This window comes from Oncorhynchus clarkii, chromosome 6 (assembly GCF_045791955.1).
Source record: "Oncorhynchus clarkii lewisi isolate Uvic-CL-2024 chromosome 6, UVic_Ocla_1.0, whole genome shotgun sequence".
In the NCBI taxonomy this organism is placed as follows: Eukaryota; Metazoa; Chordata; class Actinopteri; order Salmoniformes; family Salmonidae; genus Oncorhynchus; species Oncorhynchus clarkii.
The window spans coordinates 76269134-76291675 of NC_092152.1; the positions used below are offsets into that span (position 1 = coordinate 76269134).

Below are 22542 nucleotides of genomic sequence, written 5' to 3' on the forward strand. Positions count from 1 at the left end.
AACAGGACCCACTGTACTCACTCATAGAACAGGGACAGAACCCACTGTACTCACTCATAGAACAGGAACAGGACAGAACCCACTGTACTCACTCATAGAACAGGACAAACCCCACTGTACTCACTCATAGAACAGGAACAGGACAGAACCCACTGTACTCACTCATAGAACAAGAACAGGACAGGACCCACTGTACTCACTCATAGAACAGGACAGAACCCACTGTACTCACTCATAGAACAGGGACAGAACCCACTGTACTCACTCATAGAACAGGACAGAACACACTGTACTCACTCATAGAACAGGACAGAACCCACTGTACTCACTCATAGAACAGGACAGAACCCACTGTACTCACTCATAGAACAGGAACAGGACAGGACCCACTGTACTCACTCATAGAACAGGACAGAACCCACTGTACTCACTCATAGAACAGGACAGGACCACTGTACTCACTCATAGAACAGGACAGAACCCACTGTACTCACTCATAGAACTCTGCAGCCGGCGTCATCTTGTACTTGGCATAAGACGTCCCATTGCCCAGGAAGGATCCGTTTAGTAGCTTGGGGTCTGTGCAGTTCGGACTGTTCCAGGCGTTGCCACAATGGAGCCAGGGCAGCTCACTGGTCATAGAGGAGAACAGGTAGTACAGGGACCAGGCTATGATGACGTTGTAGTAGAAACCCACATACAACGCTATGATGATCACAGTGTAGCCCACACCTGAGGGAGGGAGGGAGGGAGGGAGGGAGGGAGTGAGGGAGGGAGGGAGGGAGGGAGGGAGGGAGGGAGGGAGGGAGGGAGGGAGGGAGGGAGGGAGGGAGGGATATGGACGAGAGAAACAGAGAGAGAAACAGAGAGCAGAGAGAGAGAGAGATGGTTACATAATGTAGGTTACATAGGGTTACAGAGGGTGGAATCCTGCTACTCCTGTCTAATGCCAATCATAAATGTGTATGTGTGAGGGAACACAAATAACAAACCAAACTATTCAGCATGTATCCACAAGACCTTGGACAGCAGAGACTACTGAAAAAACGAGCACAGCAGTGGAATACCAGCTAGTATTGTGTTTTTTAAAAAAGAACTTGAGGAAATTTGAGGAATCAACCACTTGTTTCACCTGATTCAATGTATTATTTGAGCAGAATGTGATGTGCTATAACTCTACCATCAGAACAAGCAGCAGATGAACTTAACAATGTCAGTTTAACATGGTCTTTTTGACTTTTACCCCTTTTTCTCCCCTATTTCGTGGTATCCACTTGGTAGTTACAGTCTTGTCGCTGCAACTCCCGTACGGACACAGAGCCATGCATCCTCCTAAACACAACACAACCAATCCGCACTGCTTTTTGACACAATGCCCGCCTAACCCAGAAGCCAGCCACACCAATGTGTCAGAGGAAACACCGTACACCTGGCGACTGTGTCAGCGTGCATGTGCCCGGCCCGCCACAGGAGTTGCTAGAGCGCAATGGGACAAGGACATCCCTGCCGGCCAAACAACAATATACAATAGACTTAATGTGTAACATACTGTAAATCACAACACTGCCTGTAAACTTCTGGAGAAGCTTTCATGGTGGATGTCATGGTGTGTGTGGTAACAGTATGCCATGGTGATAAGACTGTCAGTAGTAAAACGAATCAACAAACAGCCTTTTCTACAGTATATCTACTGTGTGTTTATTGTTGTACAGTGTCTTGAGATTTACTGGATACTTCTAAAAGACCACATCTCTCCTTCCTCTCTCCTCTGATCAAGGCCTTTGGGAAAGTGGACAAGGAGTGCTGAAGATGGGAAAATGAAAAAGAGAGGTACTGTATATAGGAGAAAGACTAAATTAACATTTGTTGTATAATTTCACTGCAAGAAATGCATAATTCTGCAAGAGTTAATATGATATTACACTACATGTGAGAGGTTATAGGCCTACAGGCAGTGTCCATAGTTCAGTTACTATTCCATTTAACCCAAATGAACTCCAATTAGAAGTATTCCTTTTATTCATGGATACAGGGATACTCATGAGCGGGATATATCATCTATATTACGGAAGTAATTTTTGCTGGACCCCAGGAAGAGTAGTTTCTGCCTTGGCAGCAGCTAATGGGGATCCATAATACTGACAAAATATGAAAGGTGCATGTAAACAGCTTATACCGAATAAGACTAAGCGGGATATGAGCTACCGTCCGGAATACTGTGCACCTTTAAACGTGGTCACTGACGTGGTCACTGATAACACATTGGTAATTCAACAAACTTTTGGCTGTCTTTTTGACTGGGTGAATATACAGTGCATTGCGAAAGTATTCGGCCCCCTTGAACTTTGAGACCTTTTGCCACATTTCAGGCTTCAAACATAAAGATATAAAACTGTATTTTTTGTGAAGAATCAACAACAAGTGGGACACAATCATGAAGTGGAACGACATTTATTGGATATTTCAAACTTTTTTAACAAATCAAAAACTGAAAAATTGGGCGTGCAAAATTATTCAGCCCCTTTACTTTCAGTGCAGCAAACTCTCTCCAGAAGTTCAGTGAGGATCTCTGAATGATCCAATGTTGACCTAAATGACTAAGGATGATAAATACAATCCACCTGTGTGTAATCAAGTCTCCGTATAAATGCACCTGCACTGTGATAGTCTCAGAGGTCCGTTAAAAGCGCAGAGAGCATCATGAAGAACAAGGAACACACCAGGCAGGTCCGAGATACTGTTGTGAAGAAGTTTAAAGCCGGATTTGGATACAAAAAGATTTCCCAAGCTTTAAACATCCCAAGGAGCACTGTGCAAGCGATAATATTGAAATGGAAGGAGTATCAGACCACTGCAAATCTACCAAGACCTGGCCGTCCCTCTAAACTTTCAGCTCATACAAGGAGAAGACTGATCAGAGATGCAGCCAAGAGGCCCATGATCACTCTGGATGAACTGCAGAGATCTACAGCTGAGGTGGGAGACTCTGTCCATAGGACAACAATCAGTCGTATATTGCACAAATCTGGCCTTTATGGAAGAGTGGCAAGAAGAAAGCCATTTCTTAAAGATATCCATAAAAAGTGTTGTTTAAAGTTTGCCACAAGCCACCTGGGAGACACACCAAACATGTGGAAGAAGGTGCTCTGGTCAGATGAAACCAAAATTGAACTTTTTGGCAACAATGCAAAATGTTATGTTTGGCGTAAAAGCAACACAGCTAATCACCCTGAACACATCATCCCCACTGTCAAACATGGTGGTGGCAGCATCATGGTTTGGGCCTGCTTTTCTTCAGCAGGGACAGGGAAGATGGTTAAAATTGATGGGAAGATGGATGGAGCCAAATACAGGACCATTCTGGAAGAAAACCTGATGGAGTCTGCAAAAGACCTGAGACTGGGACGGAGATTTGTCTTCCAACAAGACAATGATCCAAAACATAAAGCAAAATCTACAATGGAATGGTTCAAAAATAAACATATCCAGGTGTTAGAATGGCCAAGTCAAAGTCCAGACCTGAATCCAATCGAGAATCTGTGGAAAGAACTGAAAACTGCTGTTCACAAATGCTCTCCATCCAACCTCACTGAGCTCGAGCTGTTTTGCAAGGAGGAATGGGAAATGTCAGTCTCTCGATGTGCAAAACTGATAGAGACATACCCCAAGCGACTTACAGCTGTAATCGCAGCAAAAGGTGGCGCTACAAAGTATTAACTTAAGGGGGCTGAATAATTTTGCACGCCCAATTTTTCAGTTTTTGATTTGGTAAAAAAGTTTGAAATATCCAATAAATGTCGTTCCACTTCATGATTGTGTCCCACTTGTTGTTGATTCTTCACAAAAAAATACAGTTTTATATCTTTATGTTTGAAGCCTGAAATGTGGCAAAAGGTCGCAAAGTTCATGGGGGCCGAATACTTTCGCAAGGCACTGTAGGTTACAATATCAACGTCTTGTCCACATTGAAATTATGTGGTGTGCCCAATGGGAAGCAACATTAAAAGAGCAGGGAAAGGAAGGAGGGGAAAGGACAAGAGGTGAGTGAAAAAAGAGAGAGATGTTCAAAGATAGAGAAGAAAAGAGAGGCCAGAAGCCTTGAGAAGGTGAGAGGTGGGAGATGAGGCAGAGGTCAGGAAAGAGATGGAATACAGAGATGGGAGAGAGAGAGACAGCTCACCTTTAAAGACAGGGCAGATCTTCCAGACTGTAGCAGCTCCTTCCCTATTGTACTGTCCCAGGGCTAGTTCCATATAGAACAGTGGCATCCCAGCAATCACCAGGAACAGAATGTAGGGGATTAGAAAGGCACCTGAAATCACCACAAAACCCCACAAAACAATGTTTTTGAACGTGAACCTTTTGGCATTTGTGTTGCAGCCAAGACAACATATTTAGCATTTTGTGGGTGTTTTCGCCCTGGCAATTTGTGTTGATGATGAGATCTAAAGAAAAATCACATGAAACAGACATCAACATGGACTCTCCAGGCACAGACAGTGAATTGAAACAGACATCAACATGGACTCTCCAGGCACAGACAGTGAATTGAAACAGACATCAACATGGACTCTCCAGGCACAGACAGTGAATTGAAACAGACATCAACATGGACTCTCCAGGCACAGACAGTGAATTGAAACAGACATCAACATGGACTCTCCAGGCACAGACAGTGAATTGTCCATGCTTGGTAGCTTTTTATGTTCCAGTGAATTCTAGGAAGAATAAAATTCCCTTCATCTAGTAGAATTAAAAATATATTGTATGCAACATTCTAACAAAAAGCTGAGCATTGGGCTGCATTACAGCCTTTCAGAGAGCGCCAAATGAACATGACCCACAGCTGAAGAGTTGGCACCACAGGACACAACACTGCTTTTTCACCAGATGAAGATACACATGTCTATTTTCACCACGTGAAGTGTAATGCTGCCAAAGGGGACAGGAAATCTAGTAAACACTAGTAAACACTGTTATTACAACAAGCTACTGAAGGTCTGTGGTGGCAAACCCAAAATGTCACTTTGTAATTAACAACGACCTTTGGTTTCTTAACATTCACTCGGCTCGATTATAGATATATTCAGGTGCAGTTTTTATGTTTTCTCTTGTTGTGGTCATTTGATTTGGTCATTGTTGGCAATCAATCATCTCTGTAGTTAGCCTTTGCTTTGTTGTTCATTCTTCAGATTTGTGATAACCCTGACTGGCACTTCTAACAGATGTTATCGAAAACTCTTCTTATCAAACAAATGCAGCACACATATTACAAGTGATTTGCTTACTTGTTCCACCACCACTACTGAGCCACTGAAATATGCCTAAGCCATTATTATTCGATCTCAACCTGGTCTCAGAGCATTTTGTATTATTCTGTATGTAAATCCGAGGCATTACATTTTGTATATGTTAAGAATCACAATTCGTATTATATGTTACAAATTAGCAAAACGTACAATATGTTACGAATTTGCAGAATTTATGATATGTTACGAATTCTAGCTAGGTGGCTAGGTGGCTAATGTTAGCTATCTGGCAAATGTTATCTAGGCTAAGGGTTAGGGTTACGGTTAGGAGTTAGGTTAAAGGGTTAGGGGAAGGGTTGGCTAAAAGGGATACGGTTTGGGAAAGGTTAGCTAACATGCTAAGTATTTGCAAAGTAGCAAGTATTTGAAAAGTTGCAAATGAGCTAAAGTTGTCTGTCATGAGATTTGAATTCGCAACTTTTGGATTGCTAGAAGTTAGCATTCCACGCCCACCCACCCCAACCATCTGTCTCATGTAACCATACCAAAGTAACATGTCATACTAATTTGAGTGTCAGGGATTCATTTTTACTATGTTAAGTCTAGATTATGAGACCAGGCTCTTAATGGTCTAGACCACATGTCGAGGCCTGCAGGCTGGATCAGGCCCTCGAGCACATTCAAAATACCAAAACCACTAGTTAAAGGACAATTGTTTAGCAAATGTTGACTGCGAGGAAATATAATACATTTTAAGTGTGACCCCCCAGACCCCGGTGAAGACCGAATGCAGCCCGCAGGAAAAATGGGTTCGACACCGCTGATCTAGACACATTTAAATTAAGTTATTAATTATTAACATATTTGCAAAGCTATCTGTTCAACTGTGAGTATTTAAATATTTCCCATCAGCAATAAAGCACTTATGAGCCAGCAACTGGTGTGAATGGGTTATGAGTCAAATCTTTACAGTAAGATACAGTAGCACCCAGATACAGTGAGTGTATTTGCAGTTGAGTCAACCACACTGACCTGAATGAATTTATGCAATGAGGTATTTCCGTTTTCCTCTTAAACTACACTGACCTGGTTGAATTTATGCAGTGAGGTATTTCCGTTTCCCTCTTACCATTAAAGCCTCTTGGCTCAAGAAAGCCTGCGCAAAGCTATTTGGGGATTTCAAAAAATCACTGACTAGTGACTGGTACGTATGGTAGCATACAAACTAACAGATTGGCACATGTTATCATAAATTTACGAAGAAAGTTATTACACAACAGTAAAACAAACTTGATATTAGTTCCAACGCAGTCTCGCGTTGCCATACCAAGCCTGGTTCTCTACGAGGATAGTTCCAAAGGAACCTGGGAAAGTCTTAACAGAAGTCTTTACAGAAGTTATAACAGTTCACTCACCACCTCCATTCTTGTAGCAGAGGTAAGGGAATCTCCAGACATTGGCCAAGTCCACTGCGAAGCCTATGACGGATAGGAGAAAGTCTATTTTCTTTCCCCATGTTTCCCTCTCCTCCAGCTCCTCAGCGGTGCAGGGGGTGCCGTGCGTGCTGGGGGTGGGCATGATGGTCGAACTGGTATACTGGACCCCATTTTGGTCCTTCACCAGTATCAGTTCCACCTCCTTCTTCTCCACATTGCAGGGTTTCAGCGGGGCCACTGATGACAGCTTGTGGTCTGGCAGGACCTGGATGTTCATATTTTCTCCGGTGTCGGTGTGCTGCTCGCCGACGGCCTTGTGCGCTCACCTCACGGAGGAAGTATCCGTGGCGGAGGTGATGCTCGCGCAGCAGTGGACCGTGACGACGATGGGAGTCCCGCTAGCGTGGAAAGGCAAACTCTGCATAAGTGATTATTTTCTCCACGAACTACAGTGGACTCCACCGCATTCATCGGCTAGAGAGGTAAAAACAAATACACTCAGAAGTTTGCAGAGGTGGAATAGTTATGATAAGTTGTATAGCTACACTGGCGCACAGAGGTGGAATAGTTATAAGTTGTATAGCTACACTGGCGCACTGAGAGGAATAGTTATGATAAGTTGTATAGCTACACTGGCGCACAGAGGTGGAATAGTTATGATAAGTTGTATAGCTACACTGGCGCACAGAGGTGGAATAGTTATAAGTTTTATAGCTACACTGGCGCACTAAGAGGAATAGTCAAAATATGGGTGATAGAAAAGGATTTCCTTGTTTCAGAAACCTCAGTCATGTTTTACAAATACATTGTCTTATATTATATGAAATCATATAAACTACTAGTCATGCTATTGGAAACATATTTCAAAATGTTCAAATAAACGTAAATAGCAGGTGAACGTTGTAGAATAGGTTTAGGCTATTCCATTGCTCCTGCGTATTTCTCATAATTGCCGTGCGCATTTGTTGAACGGAGCTAAGCAACATTGGTTAATCAATCAAATGTATACAAACTGGCAGCAATACACCATAAAATATCAATTAAAAGTACAATAGTATAGTCAGTGATGTATAATATCGTTATTAAAGCACATTAAACCCCGTATAAGTAGAAGAGGAGCGACGGTTGGTCCGTACTTGTGAAGCTACGGACACCTCTCCATGACCCGTTGCTGCTGTCGTCCTGCTGCGTCTGAGGAGAGACTGCCCATTCTGATGGAACTTTAAGACTCGCCTTCTCATGAGAGATAGACGATATACATTCAGAGCTTTTAAATCAGGTCCTCTCTCTCTCTCCACGTGATTTTTTATAATTGAACATGTTCTTTCTGCTCCTCCCTCCCTCACTTCATGTTGGATCTTTCTTGGCACGCCGTTGTCACTGTTGTGAAGTGCGTGCCAACATGCGCCCGTGGTCTCACCTCGCCAAACCAGTCCTAAAGGAATATACCTTGCATCACCAGTCCTAAAGGAATATACACTACATGACCAAAAGTATGTGGACACCTGCTCATCAAACATCTCACTCCAAAATCATGGGCAATAATATGGAGTTGGTCCCAGTTTTGCTGCTATGACAGCCTCCACTCTTCTGGGAAGGCTTTCCACTAAATGTTGGGACATTGCTGCAGGGACTTGCTTCCATTCAGCCACAAGAGCATTAGTAAGGTCAGGCACTGATGTTGGGCGTTTAGGCCTGGCTCGCAGTCGGTGTTCCAATTAATCTCAAAGGTGTTTGATGAGATTCATTTTAGGGCTTCTGTGCAGGCCAGTCAAGGTCTTCCACACCGATCTCGAAAAACTATTTCTGTATGAACCTCACTTTGTGCACAGGGGCATTGTCATGCTGAAACAGGAAAGGGCTTTCCCCAAACTGTTGCCACAAAGCTGGAAGCACAGAACCATCTGAATTGCATTGTATGCTGTAGTGTTAAGATTTCCCTTTAATGCAACTAAGGGGCCTACTACTACGAACCATGAAAAACATGGTTTTTCCATTATTCCTTCCCCACCAAACTTTACTACGCATTGGGGTAGGTAGCGTTCTCCTGGCATCTGCCAAACCCAGATTCAACCGTTGGACTGCCATATGGTGAAGTGTGATTCATCACTCCAGAGAACGCGTTTCCACTGCTCCAGAGTCCAATGGCGGTGAGCTTTACACCATTTCGACTTCACAATAACAGCACTTACAGTTGACTAGGGCAGCTCTAGCAGGGCAGACATTTGACAAACTGACTTGTTGAAAAGGTGGCATCCTATGACGGTGCTACGTTGAAAGTCACTGAGCTGTTCATTAAGGCCATTCTACTGCCAATGTTTGTCTATGGAAATTGCAAGGCTGTGTGCTTGATTTTATACACCTGTCAGCAATGGGTGTGGCTTAAATAGCAGAATTCACTAATTCCACTAATTGTCAAACATACTTTTGTATATACAGTGCATTCGGAAAGTATTCAGACCCCTTGACTTATTCCACATTTTGTTACATTACAGCCTTATTCTAAAATTGATTAAATTGTTTTTGTTCCTCGTCAATCTACACACAATACCCCATAATGACAAAACAAAACAGGATTATTGTTTTTTTTGCAAATGTAAAATAAAAACAGACATTTGCATTTGCATAAGTATTCAGACCCTTTACCCTTTTTGTTGAAGCACCTTTGGCAGCGATTACAGCCTCGAGTCTTCTTGGGTATGACGCTACAAGCTTGGCACACCTGTATTTGGGGAGCTTCTCCCATTCTTCTCTGCAGATCCTCTCAAGCTCTGTCAGGTTGGATGGGGAGCGTCGCTGCACAGCTATTTTCAGGTCTCTGTAGAGATTTTTGATCGGGTTCAAGTCTGCGTTCTGTGTGGGCCACTCAAGGACATTCAGAGACTTGTCCTGAAGCCAGTCCTACGCTGTCTAGGCTGTGTGCTTAGGGTCATTGTCCTTTTGGAAGGTGAACCATCGCCCCAGTCTGAGGTCCTGAGCGCTGTGGAGAAGGTTTTCATCAAGGATCTCTCAGTACTTTGTTCCGATCATCTTTCCCTTGATCTTGACTAGTCTCTCAGTCCCTGCCGCTGAAAAACATCAACACATGATGATGCTGCCACCACCACGTTTCACCATAGGGATGGCGCCAGGTTTCCTCCAGACGTGACGCTTGACATTCAGGCCAAAGAGTTCAATCTTGGTTTCATCCAACCAGAGAATCTTCTTTCTCATGGTCTGAGAGTCATTTAGGTGTTTTTTGGCAAACTCCAAGCGGGCTGTCATGTGCCTTTTACTGAGGAGCGGCTTCCGTCTGGCCTGATTGGTGGAGTGCTGGAGAGATGGTTGTCCTTCTGGAAGGTTCTCCCATCTCCACAGAGGAACTCTGGAGCTCTGTCAGAGTGACCATCTGGTTCTTGGTCACCTCCCTGACCAAGGCCCTTCTCCCCTGATTGCTCAGTTTGGCCAGGTGGTCAGCTCTAGGAAGAGTCTTGGTGGGTCCAAACTTCTTACATTGATGGAGGCCACTGTGTTCTTGGGGACCGTCAATTGTTTGCAGAGTTGTTTTGGTACCCTTCCCCAGATATGTGCCTCGACACAATCCTGTCTCAGAACTCTACGGACAATTCCTTCGACCTCATGGCTTGGTTTTTGCTCTGATATGCACTGTCAACTGTCTGACCTTATATAGACATGTGTGTGCCTTTCCAAATCATGTCCAAACCATTGAATTTACCACAGGTGGACTCGAATCAAGTTGTAGAAACATATCAAGGATGATCAATGGAAACAGAATGCACCTGAGCTCAGTTTTGAGTATCATAGCAAAGGGTCTGAATATTTATGTAATTCAAGTATTTCAGTAATTTTTACATTGTTTTTCTGCAAAAATGTTAAAAAAACTGTTTTCGCCTTTTCATTATGGTGTATTGTGTGTTAATTGATGAAGGGAAAACATAATTGTATATATTTAAGAATAAGGCTGTAACGTAACAACATGTGGAAAAAGGGAAGGGGTGTGAATACTTTCCGAATACACATGTGTACATACATATTGAATTTAATCTGTGGTAAATGCAGCATAGGATACAGAGAATGCAATAGGCCTTCTTCTTACGCAAGTAGATTTGGATGACTTATTATAGGACATTTTCAATAGGATATTTAAAAGTGTTGACAGACTTAATGTTATTCATTTTTTTAGCATATTGAAGCTATTACATTTTTTGAAAGTATGAACAGTTAAAAATGACAGTTCTATTTTTGTTCTATTTATATATTTTCTAAAATTGTTTTTTCTTTTACCGAAAGCAAGAAAATAAAACTTATTTCAGAAATTTTTTAATTTGGACTTTATTTATCTGTTTCTTCTCTCAACTAAATATATTGAATTACAGTTTTCTAAGAAGCGGTAAAAGCACTGTGTTCCATACGTAATTAAATAACACACCAGCTTTTGCCATGGGCAATGATTTCTATTAGATATGGTTGATCAGTTCATCCCATTAAAGTCAATGAATGTCCCCTTAAAGCTCTCCAGTGCTTTCCAGGCTTCTCTTATAAAACCTTAAAAGGGCTGTTTGGGGGCGTTTTGTTTGTAAAGATGAAATAATTGAAGTGATAGAGAAGGAAAGAGCGAGGTGAGGCCTATATGGATGGGTTATATGTTATTAGTGGTGTTTTCCTCTGTGGCATCTTGGATTTATTTCCTCCCATTTAACAGAGTTGTGAAGGTAGGCTACATTTGAATAGGTGAACCCAGGGCAAACAGATGGCAAACAATACCTACCTTCTAAAGTTCATGTTTTAATTCATTTGAAGGCCTATTCATGTTAAAGAATAAATGGCAACAGAAAAACATGCACTAACCAAGGACTGAATCTTAACATACATAATGTGAATTTCCATACACATCTTCCATTGATATCAATGTATTAATAAGATAGCCGGGAATACACACTTGTGAAACATATCTGTTTGGTTTCCAGGCTAGTATTACGCAACAGTTGGAGTGACTCAGGAAAGATTTTCGGCCACTTCGATGGATAGGCTGTCCAGCGTTGTGCCTGGCTGTCATCCTAGACGATGACCTGTGACTGGAGATGGATTGCAATGATGGCCAAGATCAGATCTAGTGCTCTGGTTGTCTCGACAGGGGCATATTTGTCCTCCAAAACCACAGCAGTTCTGATAACCTCTGACACCAACCCACATGACATGGAGCACCATCATTCTGTCATAAGGAAGCGTCCCTTCCTTTTAAATGCTGATCCTAGTGACCTAGGTCTACCAACACCCAGGCCGGCATTTACTGCTGCCTTACCCTTATTTCTGAATCATTCTAACTGCTCACGGCAAAGCAATCTCTTCCCTCCCTTCTGGCCTCTATCAATCATCCCTACCAGGCCCCATCCCTTCCTACATGCCTGTCTGCCTGCCTCCATGCCTGTTTTTCTGCATTTCTGCATTTCTGTCTGCCTGTCTGTCTGTCTGTCTGTCTGTCTGTCTGCCTGCCTGCCTGCCTGCCTGCCTGCCTGTACCAGCATCTGTCCGTCCATCTGCCTACCCGCCTGCCTCCTTCCCTTCCTCTCCCTCTCTTCCTTCCTTCCATCTTCCCTCTGCCCCAGGGCCTCTTCTCTCCATGGGCCAGCTAGATCCTGATCTCAGATCAGATGAGGTTGATGAGACGTGAAATGTCTCTCACAACAGTCCAGAAAGGCTCCAGCCTCCTCTAGGACCACAGCCAGCCAGGGACCCCTATGCTCTCTGTCCACACCGCTCTCCATCTTCCAGGCCTGCCCTGCCATTGGAGAACCACCCCATCTCTTAACCCTGGAAAGAGCAGAGGCAGGTCCAACTCTGCCTGGCCATTCAGGCTCAGTCCAAGTGACTCAGGCAAAAGAGTGGAGAAATATTGTTTGAGCTAGGATGAGTAGGTCACTTCACTTTAGACTGTTTTCAATATGTTTTTGAGATTAAATGAAATGCATGCATTGCCAAAGTTATATGGCATTCAAGTTGATTTCCATGCACTTGTAATATGAACTTAGGCTTCAGCACTTGTTTCTTTATAGATTTAGCCCACATTAAAAAATACTAAAGTTTTCTATGGAATACTACAGTACTTACTATAGAATTATGTAGTAAACTGTAGTATAATGTAGAATACTATACTACACACTAATATCCCTCGATCATGTGAACAACTTAGTATAGAATTTTGCAGTATACTGTAGAATACTATAGTAAATACTACAGTATTATCCCCAAAAAACATTGTATTAAATACTACAGAAATGTCTGCAAAAACACTATAGTCCGCAAAGGTATAATTGAGCCCCCTATGAATTTACCTGACACCCCTGTGCACTCCTTCACCAGGTTCTCCTTTTCATCCTTCTCTGTTTCAGAAGTGTGTAAAGCCCTGAAATAAATATAGATATTTTTTAATCCCCTGGCCCTGATGAACTAGGCCCCTGCCTCCTGCACCTAGCTGCAGACATCATTGCTCCCCCTTAACATGTATTTTTAACCTGCTTGATGTTAAGGAAATCCCCAAGTTATGGAAATCTGCTTTTGTACTGCCTATTGACAACTATCGACCCATATCAAAATTGTCTGTACTGTCAAATGTACTGGATTCCTTAGTTAGTAGGCAGCTAAAGACCTACTTCCAAGAAAACAACATCTTAAATGGAATGCAATCAGGTTTTAGGTCTGGCCACAGCACTGTTTCAGCAACATTTAAATGACATCAACTGTGCTCTTGATAAGAAGTTACATTGTGTGTCTGATTTTATTGATTTGTCGAAGGCTTTTGACACCGTGGACCTTGCTGTGTTAGTGCCAAGGTTAAAATGTTATGGAATTACTGGTCATGCTCTAGATTGGTTTATAAATTACCTATCAAATTGTACACATTGTGTAATGGTGGATGGTTGTAAATCTGAGTCCATAGAGGCATGCTCAGGTGTTCCGCAAGGTTCTATTTTGGGCCCACTGTTGTTCATTTTGTATATCAACATCATTGGGGATCTTATTGAAACAGCAGATGTTCATTTTTATGCATATGATACTGTTCATTATTCAAGTGGTAGTAGTTTATATTTAGCTTGTGAAAATGCCCAAAGAGCATTTAACATCATGCAACAGAATCTGTGTGATTTAAAGCTAATTCAAAATTCGGGTAAAACAAAATGCATGGTATTTTCAAATGCCAGGCATGTTAAAAATCATGTCATTGCAACATTGGCTGGACATACTATTGAGCAAGTTAAAGTGTAAAAATATTTGGGTGTGTGGGTTGATGATAAGCCGAGCTTCACTGTGCATGTAGAGAACTTGATAAGGAAGCTCAATGTATATATCATAGAAGAGTGTAATTGTTTTTAGGCCAGCTGTTTTTAGTCAAGATGTTTGTGTTTTTAAATGTAAAATGTTTGTTGTACTGTATGTGTGTTTATAGTTTTGTTTCATGTTGTGTTAGTGTATGTAAGTTGTTTTGTCTGAAACATTGTTCCCTCTGCTGCTATTGGACCAGGTCTCTCTTGGAAAAGAGATGTTATCTCAATGAGAAAAAACCCTCTATAAATAAAGGTAAAATAAAACATTTAAAAAACACATTTTTAAATTACTAGATTAAATACTACAGTATTTCATTTGCATTTGCCCTTACATAGACTTATGTTGGAGTCATTAAAACTCGTTTTTCAACCACTCTACACATTTATGGTTAACAAACTATAGTTTTGACAAGTCGGTTAGGACATCTACTTTGTGTATGACACAAGTCATTTTTCCAACAATTGTTGACAGGCAGATTATTTCACTTATAATTCACTGTATCACAATTCCAGTGGGTCAGAAGTTTACATACACTAAATTGACTATGCCTTTAAACAGCTTGGAAAATTCCAGAAAATTATGTCATGGCTTTAGAAGCTTCTGATAGGCTAATTGACGTCAATTGGAGGTGTACCTGTGGATGTATTTCAAGGCCTACCTTCAAACTCAGTGCCTCTTTCCTTGACATCATGGGAAAATCTAAAGAAATCAGAAAAAAAAAAGTTGTAGACCTACACAAGTCTGGTTCATCATTGGGAGAAATTTACAAACACCTGAAAGTACCACGTTCATCTGTACGAACAATAGTATGCAAGTATAAACACCATGGGACCACACAGCCATCATACCACTCAGGAGGAGACGTGTTCTGTCTCCTAGAGATGAACGTACTTTGGTGCGAAAAGTGCAAATCAATCCTAGAACAACAGCAAAGGACCTTGTGACGATGCTGGAGGAAACAGGTACAAAAGTATCTATATCCACAGTAAAAGACTTCCCGCTCAGCAAAGAAGAAGCCACTTCTCCAAAACCACCATAAAAAAGCCAGACTACGGTTTGCAACTGCACGTGGGGACAAAGATTGTAATTTTTGGAGAAATGTCCTCTGGTCTGATGAAACAAAAGTAGAACTGTTTGGCCATAATGACCATCGTTATGTTTGGAGGAAAAAGGGGGAGGCTTGCAAGCCGAGGACACCATCCCAACCGTGAAGCATTGGGGTGGCAGCATCATGTTGTGGGGGTGCTTTGCTGCAGGAAGGACTGGTGCACTTCACAAAATAGATGGCATCATGAGGATGGAAAATTAGGTGGATATATTGAAGCAACATGGGTCTTCAAAATGGCCAATGACCCCAAGCATACTTCCAAAGTTGTGGCAAATTGGCTTAAGGACAACAAAGTCAAGGTGTTGGAGTGGCCATCACAAAGCCCTGACCTCAGTCCCATAGAAAATGTGTGGGCAGAACTGAAAAACCGTGTGCGAGGAAGGAGGCCTACAAACCTGACTCAGTTACACCAGCTCTGTCAGGAGGAATGGGCCAAAATTCACCCAATGTATTGTGGGAAGCTTGTGGAAGGCTACCTGAAACATTTGACCCAAGATAAACAATTTAAAGGCAATGCTACCAAATACTAATTGAGTGTATGTAACTTCTGACCCACTGGGAATGAGATGAAAGAAATAAAAGCTGAAATAAATCATTCTCTCTACTATCATTCTGACATTTCACATTCTTAAAATAAAGTGGTGATCCTAACTGACCTAAAACAGGGCATATTTACTAGGATTAAATGTCAGGAATTGTGAAAAACTGAGTTTAAATCTATTTGGCTAAGGTGTATGTAAACTTCCAACTTCAACTGTATATTCCATACAGGTTATAGAAAAGAGCAGAAGCTCTGAACTCTCCGTTCAGAACCCAGTCCTAGATACCTACAAGTTATAGACAATTTGCTCTTTTAGTATTTCTCCAGTAGGTTTCCTCAAGGAGAAAGCCCCCCACCCCCACACAGACACAGTTCTATGTCCCCAAAAACACTACAGTAAATACTACAGTATACTACAGTCCACAAAAGCACTACAGTAATTGCTATAGTATATACTTTAAAAAAAATACTTCAGTATCAGTCCGCAAAAACACCACAGCGAATACCACAATAAAGTCTGCAAAAACACTATAGTGATTTTTATATTATTCTTAGTATTCTTATATTTTTATAGTATTCCTAACATAGTACACTATAGTATTTTTTCATGTGGGTGTGGGTGGGAAAGTAATAGTGGGTGGTTGGGTTGGGTTGGGTTTGAAAATCTTGTTTATAGAATTAAAATGTGTAAAATGTTCTCATGCATAGATTTGATCATTGTGTGAAATTCACACCAATATTGTAATTTATTAACAGAACATGATGTGGAAACGTGCATTTTCTTTTGATTTTGAATTAGATTTACAAATCAAATGTGTTATAATGTATTAATTTACACTACCGGTCAAGAGTGTGCAAAGCTGTCATCAAGGCAAATGGTGGCTATTTGAAGAATCTCAAATATAAAATATATTTTGATTTGTTTAACGCTTTTTTTTGGTTACTAAATTATTCCATGTGTTATTTCATAGTTTTGATGTCTTCACTACTATTCTGCAATGTAGAAAATAGTAAAAAAGTAGGTGTGTCCAAACTTTTGACCTGTAGTCTATGTGTGATTAATTTTATATAGATGCGTATGCACATGTTCTAAATTGTATGTCCTCACTTTGAAGAACTGACTCCACGCTGAGCATATTTGATCATTTAGGCCCTGATCTATGGAAGTACACAATGTGCTGGACGAGACCTAGTGCAAGCTGTCATTACCAGGTTTGAGCCCTGTTAGTGTCCCTGAACATCCCTTACGTAGGGCAGCACTTTACCATGTGCATCAATGTAACCTGGCTGGGAAATCATCATACCAGGAGAATGGCACTAGCAGTCAGGTCAAATGAGATTTCTGAGGGGCTCCTTAGGGTGTGTCTGTTGACTCTAAACACCCTGTCTCAAACATCATACTCTACTATACACTTCAGCTTCTTTTAGAAATCCTCTGGTTCGTATTTTGGTTAATTTCCTTTGTGCCTATAAGCCTCTCCGTGTGACCTACAGATGTGAAGAGATTTAAGTACCCCAGCAATGTTAAGTCTTACTGAGTCAGAACCCACCCACATAGTGAGAAAAAAACTCCCTACAACTGTCATTTGATTAATTGACAATTAATAATAGGACTTTTCATCCAGTTTCAGCTGCTTATATGAGACATACAAATGAATCACCAATCAGAGATGCACAAAAGCTTTTCATAGTGACAATAGGATCAGCTGTGTAACTAATTTGAAGCAGGGTTTATTGGTTGGTGTGGAATGCTATTTGGCATCACAGAGAAAATGGTTAGAGTGATTGATAAATCGGTGTAAAGCCTAATTTACCACTTCCCAAAAATATACAATTGTACAAATCTATCAAATACATTAAAAATTCCCTAATAATCAAGCAGAATATCCTATAAATCAACTTCAATTTTATATCAATCAAACAATAAGATCGATTGACAAGGGGACATGGGTTTGTGTTTACAGTGTGGGCACCTTCCTCTGCCCAGATGTTGCTGACGCGTGCCAGATCCTACAACGCCAGCATAGCTATTTTACGTATCATCTAACCACATCATATGTTGTAGCAATCTGGTCGATGACGTGGCATGCAACCATTGGTTGATAGGTGCATCGTCTGAGCAGGGGAAGGCGACCTGTGTCTGTGCTCAGTAATCAGACGTGTAATCAGTAATCAGCCAGAGTGCTTGCTTGGAGAGCCGTGAGGCTTCTGGTTGGTTTGGTGGGCAGGAGGCCTTTTGTTGGTTGTATAGTCTTTAGTTTGGGCATGCCTGTAGTTTCCCTTTTGTACATATTTATGTTTTCTCACCATGTGAGCAAATAATAATCTGCTTTGACTGGCCAATCAAGAGGTCAAGATAGACAGAGCTGGCCCTGGACCAAGGTTAGGTTGCCGTCTTCCTGGGCACATGTATCTTAAACATCTAGGCGCATACGCTGATTTCTCACATAAATACACACATTCATTCAGGTTACAGACCATGTAACTAGGCCTAGGACCCCTACACAAAGCGAGTGCAACAATATCCGTAGGCTAGTTATTGGTTTCGTAGCAAACCAATAACTGGTCTACCTAACAAACCTACCTCTCCCAGGTGTCTCCCACCTTCTCTTCATTCACCCCATTAAGGATCCTCTTTTCCAACCAAAGAGCAAGCTGACCCACACTTGTACTAGAGCTCAGGAAAAGTCTATCCCGCTCCAAACAGATGTCTGGAAACAAATCACACACACTCTATCCCAGGGTTGTGAAATTATACAATGAGTTGGAAAACAAACGTGCACAACCAAATATCGGTTGGTTGGCCATAGATGTTCAAAACTTTCTCCAAAAATACTTTTCTTTGCCCAGAACTTTGTTATTATTCTGGAAAACCGTCAAACAGGATTTTCTTTTTTGAGAAAATAATTGAATAGAGAAAATCAACAAGATGTCATTTGCCAGTTTAAGCTAACTGGAGGAACTAGTAAGTGCCAACAATGTGGTGTTGTGGCACTCCCTGAAACTCCCAGAGGGCTGAACGGTAAACTGCGGGAACTGTGCCAGAGTCAGCCATGCTACAGCCAAGGGTGACTGGGTGTCAGCTGGAAGAGCAAGAAGACCCTACTGATACAGTCAACTCCAAAATGATTTGGCAAAAAAAATACTATCAAAAACTGTTGAGGGCCTCCCGAGTGGCGCGGTGGTCTAAGGCACTGCATCGCAGTGCTAGCTGTGCCGCTAGAGATTCTGGGTGCGAGTCCATGCTCTGTCGGAGCCAGCCACGATCGGGAGACCCATGGGGCGACACTCAATTGCCCAGCGTCATCCGGGTTAAGGCAGGGGTTGGCCGGCAGAGATGTCCTTGTCCTATCGCGCACTAGCAACTCCTGTGGCTGGCCGGGTGCAGTGCACGCTGACACAGTCGCCAGGTGTACGGTGTTTCCTCTGACACATTGATGCGGCTGGCTTCCGGGTTAAGTGGGCATTGTCAAGAAGTAATGCGGCTTGGTTGGGTTGTGTTTCAAGGACGCACGGCTCTCGACCTTCGCCTCTCCCGAATCCGTACGGGAGTTGCAGCGATGTGACAAGACTGTAACTACCAATTGGATACCATGACATTTTGGAGAAAAAGGGGTCAAATAAAAAATGTAACCGTTGAGCGTGAAAAACCCAGCAGCGTTGCAGTTCTTCACACAAACCAGTGAGCCTGGCTCCTACTATCATACCCTGTTCAAAGGTACCTAAGTGATTTGTCTTGTCCATTCACCCTCTGAATGACACAGGTACACAATCCATGTCTCCGTTGTCTCAAGGCTTAAAAATACTTCTTTAACCTGTCTCTTCCCCTTCATCTACACTGATTGAAGTGGATTTAACAAGTGACATCAATAAGGGATCATAACTTTCAACTGGATTCACCTGGTCTGTCTGTCATGGAAACAGCAGCTGTTCTTAATGTTTTGTACACTCAGTGAATATTTCATGCTCCCCAAAATATTTTAGATAATTATTTTATTAATTATTTTGTTAAACAAAATATATTTCCTGAGCAATTGTATTAGTAAAAAATTATATAATTTTAAAATGTTTGTTGAGCGTATAATATAGCTCAGTATTTATATATTTTATTTTATACAGTCTTGTTTGCTCGTCTTTATCAAGGGTGTCAATCATTTTTTAGGTGACTCTATGTCACACATCTATGTGCAATGCCTGACTGGGGGGTGGTGGACTCTGTAGGGGGGCATAGATGTCACACATAGGCTCCATCTTAAATATCAACACATGAATCAAAACGTGTATACACTCAGATAGACACTAGGTCACTGTCCTTTACAATCAAAGGAGTGTCCTACTACTTACAGTGTATAGCACCCATCTAGATTGATTGAGAGACACTCGACACATATGTTCTTAGTGGGAACCTTCAGGCATGAAAAGGGTGAAACACACATAAGTTCATCTTTCAGTGTTTGTTGTCTGTATTATTAAGCACAAAGGAGAACACGCGCCCATCTGACTCCTCCTACCTTCCTGGTGAGATAAATAAAAGCCATTCAATTGCAGTGTGTCAATTAGCCTGTTGTTGCTGTCAGGGATGACCTTTTCTTTATGGCTCTGGCCAGCACTGAGGCTTCTCATCTGTCTGACCGCTCGGTTCAGCCACAGCCCCAATGACCAGCCACATCTCTGCAGGAGAGGAGACCAAACCTGATTACAAACACTGATCGCCTGCAATCTACCCAGACAGGTTTACCCTCAGGTAGGGTTGGAATGGTAATATTGAGAGAGATGCAGAACAGACTGAGAAAGAGAGAGAGAGAGTAGGAGAAAAACAACACCAGACAAGACAACAACAATGTGATGTAATTGATTTTAATTGTGATTAAAATTAAATGGGCTCTGTACATTTTAAAAGGTTAAATCCAATTGAAGGTGGAAATCACAGCTGGCAATCACGGTCTGTCTAACAGCAGGCTTTTAATGAAGCACCCTGGTCCCCATCATTCATCTGGAGGTGTGTGTGTGTGAGAGAGAGATGGAGATAGAGAAATTGCATCTGGGTAGTAGACACTCTTCATGTATCATTCTAGGGCAACAGACATCATGTTGACAGTTATCAACTGACAAATCACAGCTATGATGTAGAGCTGTTACTTTTGTCACGACTTTCTCTTATGTATTGTATGTTGAAGTATAGGTTCCATTTCATTTAAGAAAACAATGAGAACCAATATGATCCAGTGACATTTAGACCTCTCCTAGATTACCAATCTTTCATCTTTTTAATAATTATTTCCCCAGGCTGTGTTTTGTTATCAATAACTCTTTACTGAATGAAACATATTAATACTGGATAACACCATGATCTCCATCTATTGTTCATTGTCAGCTCCTGACTGCACTGCTCTGTAATGTCAACGAGGAGCATTATTGGTCATATTGGTAAGTTCATCTTAAATGTCCCAGATTTTCTAGTTCAAAGAAATATTACTATCTAACTGCTATACATGTTGAGTTGAGTCAAAGATACTCTGTGGTTGAGTGAGTAAACCCTTTCTTCTCTAACAGATGTGTGGTTTTAACATGATAACGTGTATGTAAATGCCTCCATCTAGTGGTTCATTTAGAACTGCGCGCCTGTTTATTGTTCTGGCAGTAGACTATGGGAATATCTCAATTCCATACTCTGTGTGTCCTCCTTCTTCTCTCCTCATCTCCTTCTCAAAACCCATTGGATGAGGATGCCAGAGGTTCCTCCCCTCTAACCTTCTCCTCCAATGGGTTTTGAGAAGGAGGCAAGGAGAGAGGACTTGAGGAGTATGCAATTGCGATCTTTCCTATTCCGGCAGTGACCATTGACCAATTAGGAGACGGGGGTGGAGAATGGCAAGAACAACAATGAACAGCATTTTGATCAATGGGTTAGTAAAGCTCACATAACATTCAAGTGATGCTCCAGAACTTTTGTATAGGTTAAGACAGTAGCTTTGAAAGTGGTGCTCATTTTTGGGTACTACAGTACGTCATCCAATTGTGTATTACGTCATCCATTTCGTATGATATGTTGTTGAATTTTTTTTGCAATTCGTACGTTATGTTAGGAATCCAATTCATACAATATGTTACAAATGTGTTGTGCTTAAGATCCCAGACTGCATCTTTAACTTAAAGTTGTGACATGGGATTTACACTAAACACCGATTGACATCTAGGCTTACTGTTAATGATGTAGAAGTCCTACTGTTGACCTCTAGGCTTACTGTTACTGATGTAGAAGTCCTATTATTGACCTCTAGGTTTACTGTTACTGATGTAGAAGTCCTATTATTGACCTCTAGGTTTACTGTTACTGATGTAGAAGTCCTATTATTGACATCTAGGTTTACTGTTACTGATGTAGAAGTCCTATTGTTGACCTCTAGGTTTACTGTTAATGATGTAGAAGTCCTATTGTTGACCTCTAGGTTTACTGTTACTGATGTAGAAGTCCTATTGTTGACCTCTAGGTTTACTGTTAATGATGTAGAAGTCCTATCGTTGACCTCTAGGTTTACTGTTAATGATGTAGAAGTCATATCGTTGACCTCTAGGTTTACTGTTAATGATGTAGAAGTCCTATTGTTGACCTCTAGGTTTACTGGTAATGATGTAGAAGTCCTATTGTTGACCTCTAGGTTTACTGTTAATGATGTAGAAGTCCTATTGTTGACCTCTAGGTTTACTGTTAATGATGTAGAAGTCCTATTGTTGACCTCTAGGGTTACTGTTAATGATGTAGAAGTCATATTGTTGACCTCTAGGTTTACTGTTAATGATGTAGAAGTCATATTGTTGACCTCTAGGTTTACTGTTAATGATGTAGAAGTCCTATTGTTGACCTCTAGGTTTACTGTTAATGAT

At 41.5% G+C, this 22542-nt stretch overlaps 1 protein-coding gene and 1 non-coding gene across 3 annotated transcripts in view; one reads left to right on the forward strand and one right to left on the reverse strand.

The window, feature by feature from the left end:
- The window catches only part of LOC139411616 (sodium-dependent noradrenaline transporter-like), a 68129-nt gene extending 60057 nt beyond the window's left edge, over positions 1-8072 (reverse strand). Inside the window, exons 1-4 of one of the 2 annotated variants that reach the window (XM_071158198.1) lie at positions 7822-8072; positions 6665-7159; positions 4181-4312; positions 495-732 (exon numbers count right to left, since the gene is read on the reverse strand). In XM_071158198.1, the coding sequence (XP_071014299.1) occupies positions 495-732; positions 4181-4312; positions 6665-6962 (668 nt within the window). In that variant the 5' untranslated portion in view covers positions 6963-7159; positions 7822-8072. The remainder of the gene's footprint in view (positions 1-494; positions 733-4180; positions 4313-6664; positions 7160-7821) is intronic. The other variant, XM_071158199.1, reaches the window with a different exon arrangement.
- Positions 8073-15955: 7883 nt separating this feature from the next.
- Positions 15956-16010, forward strand: LOC139412499 (U7 small nuclear RNA). Its single transcript, XR_011634693.1, has one exon. It is a non-coding gene; the product is annotated as a U7 small nuclear RNA (small nuclear RNA).
- The last annotated feature ends 6532 nt before the right edge of the window (positions 16011-22542 follow it).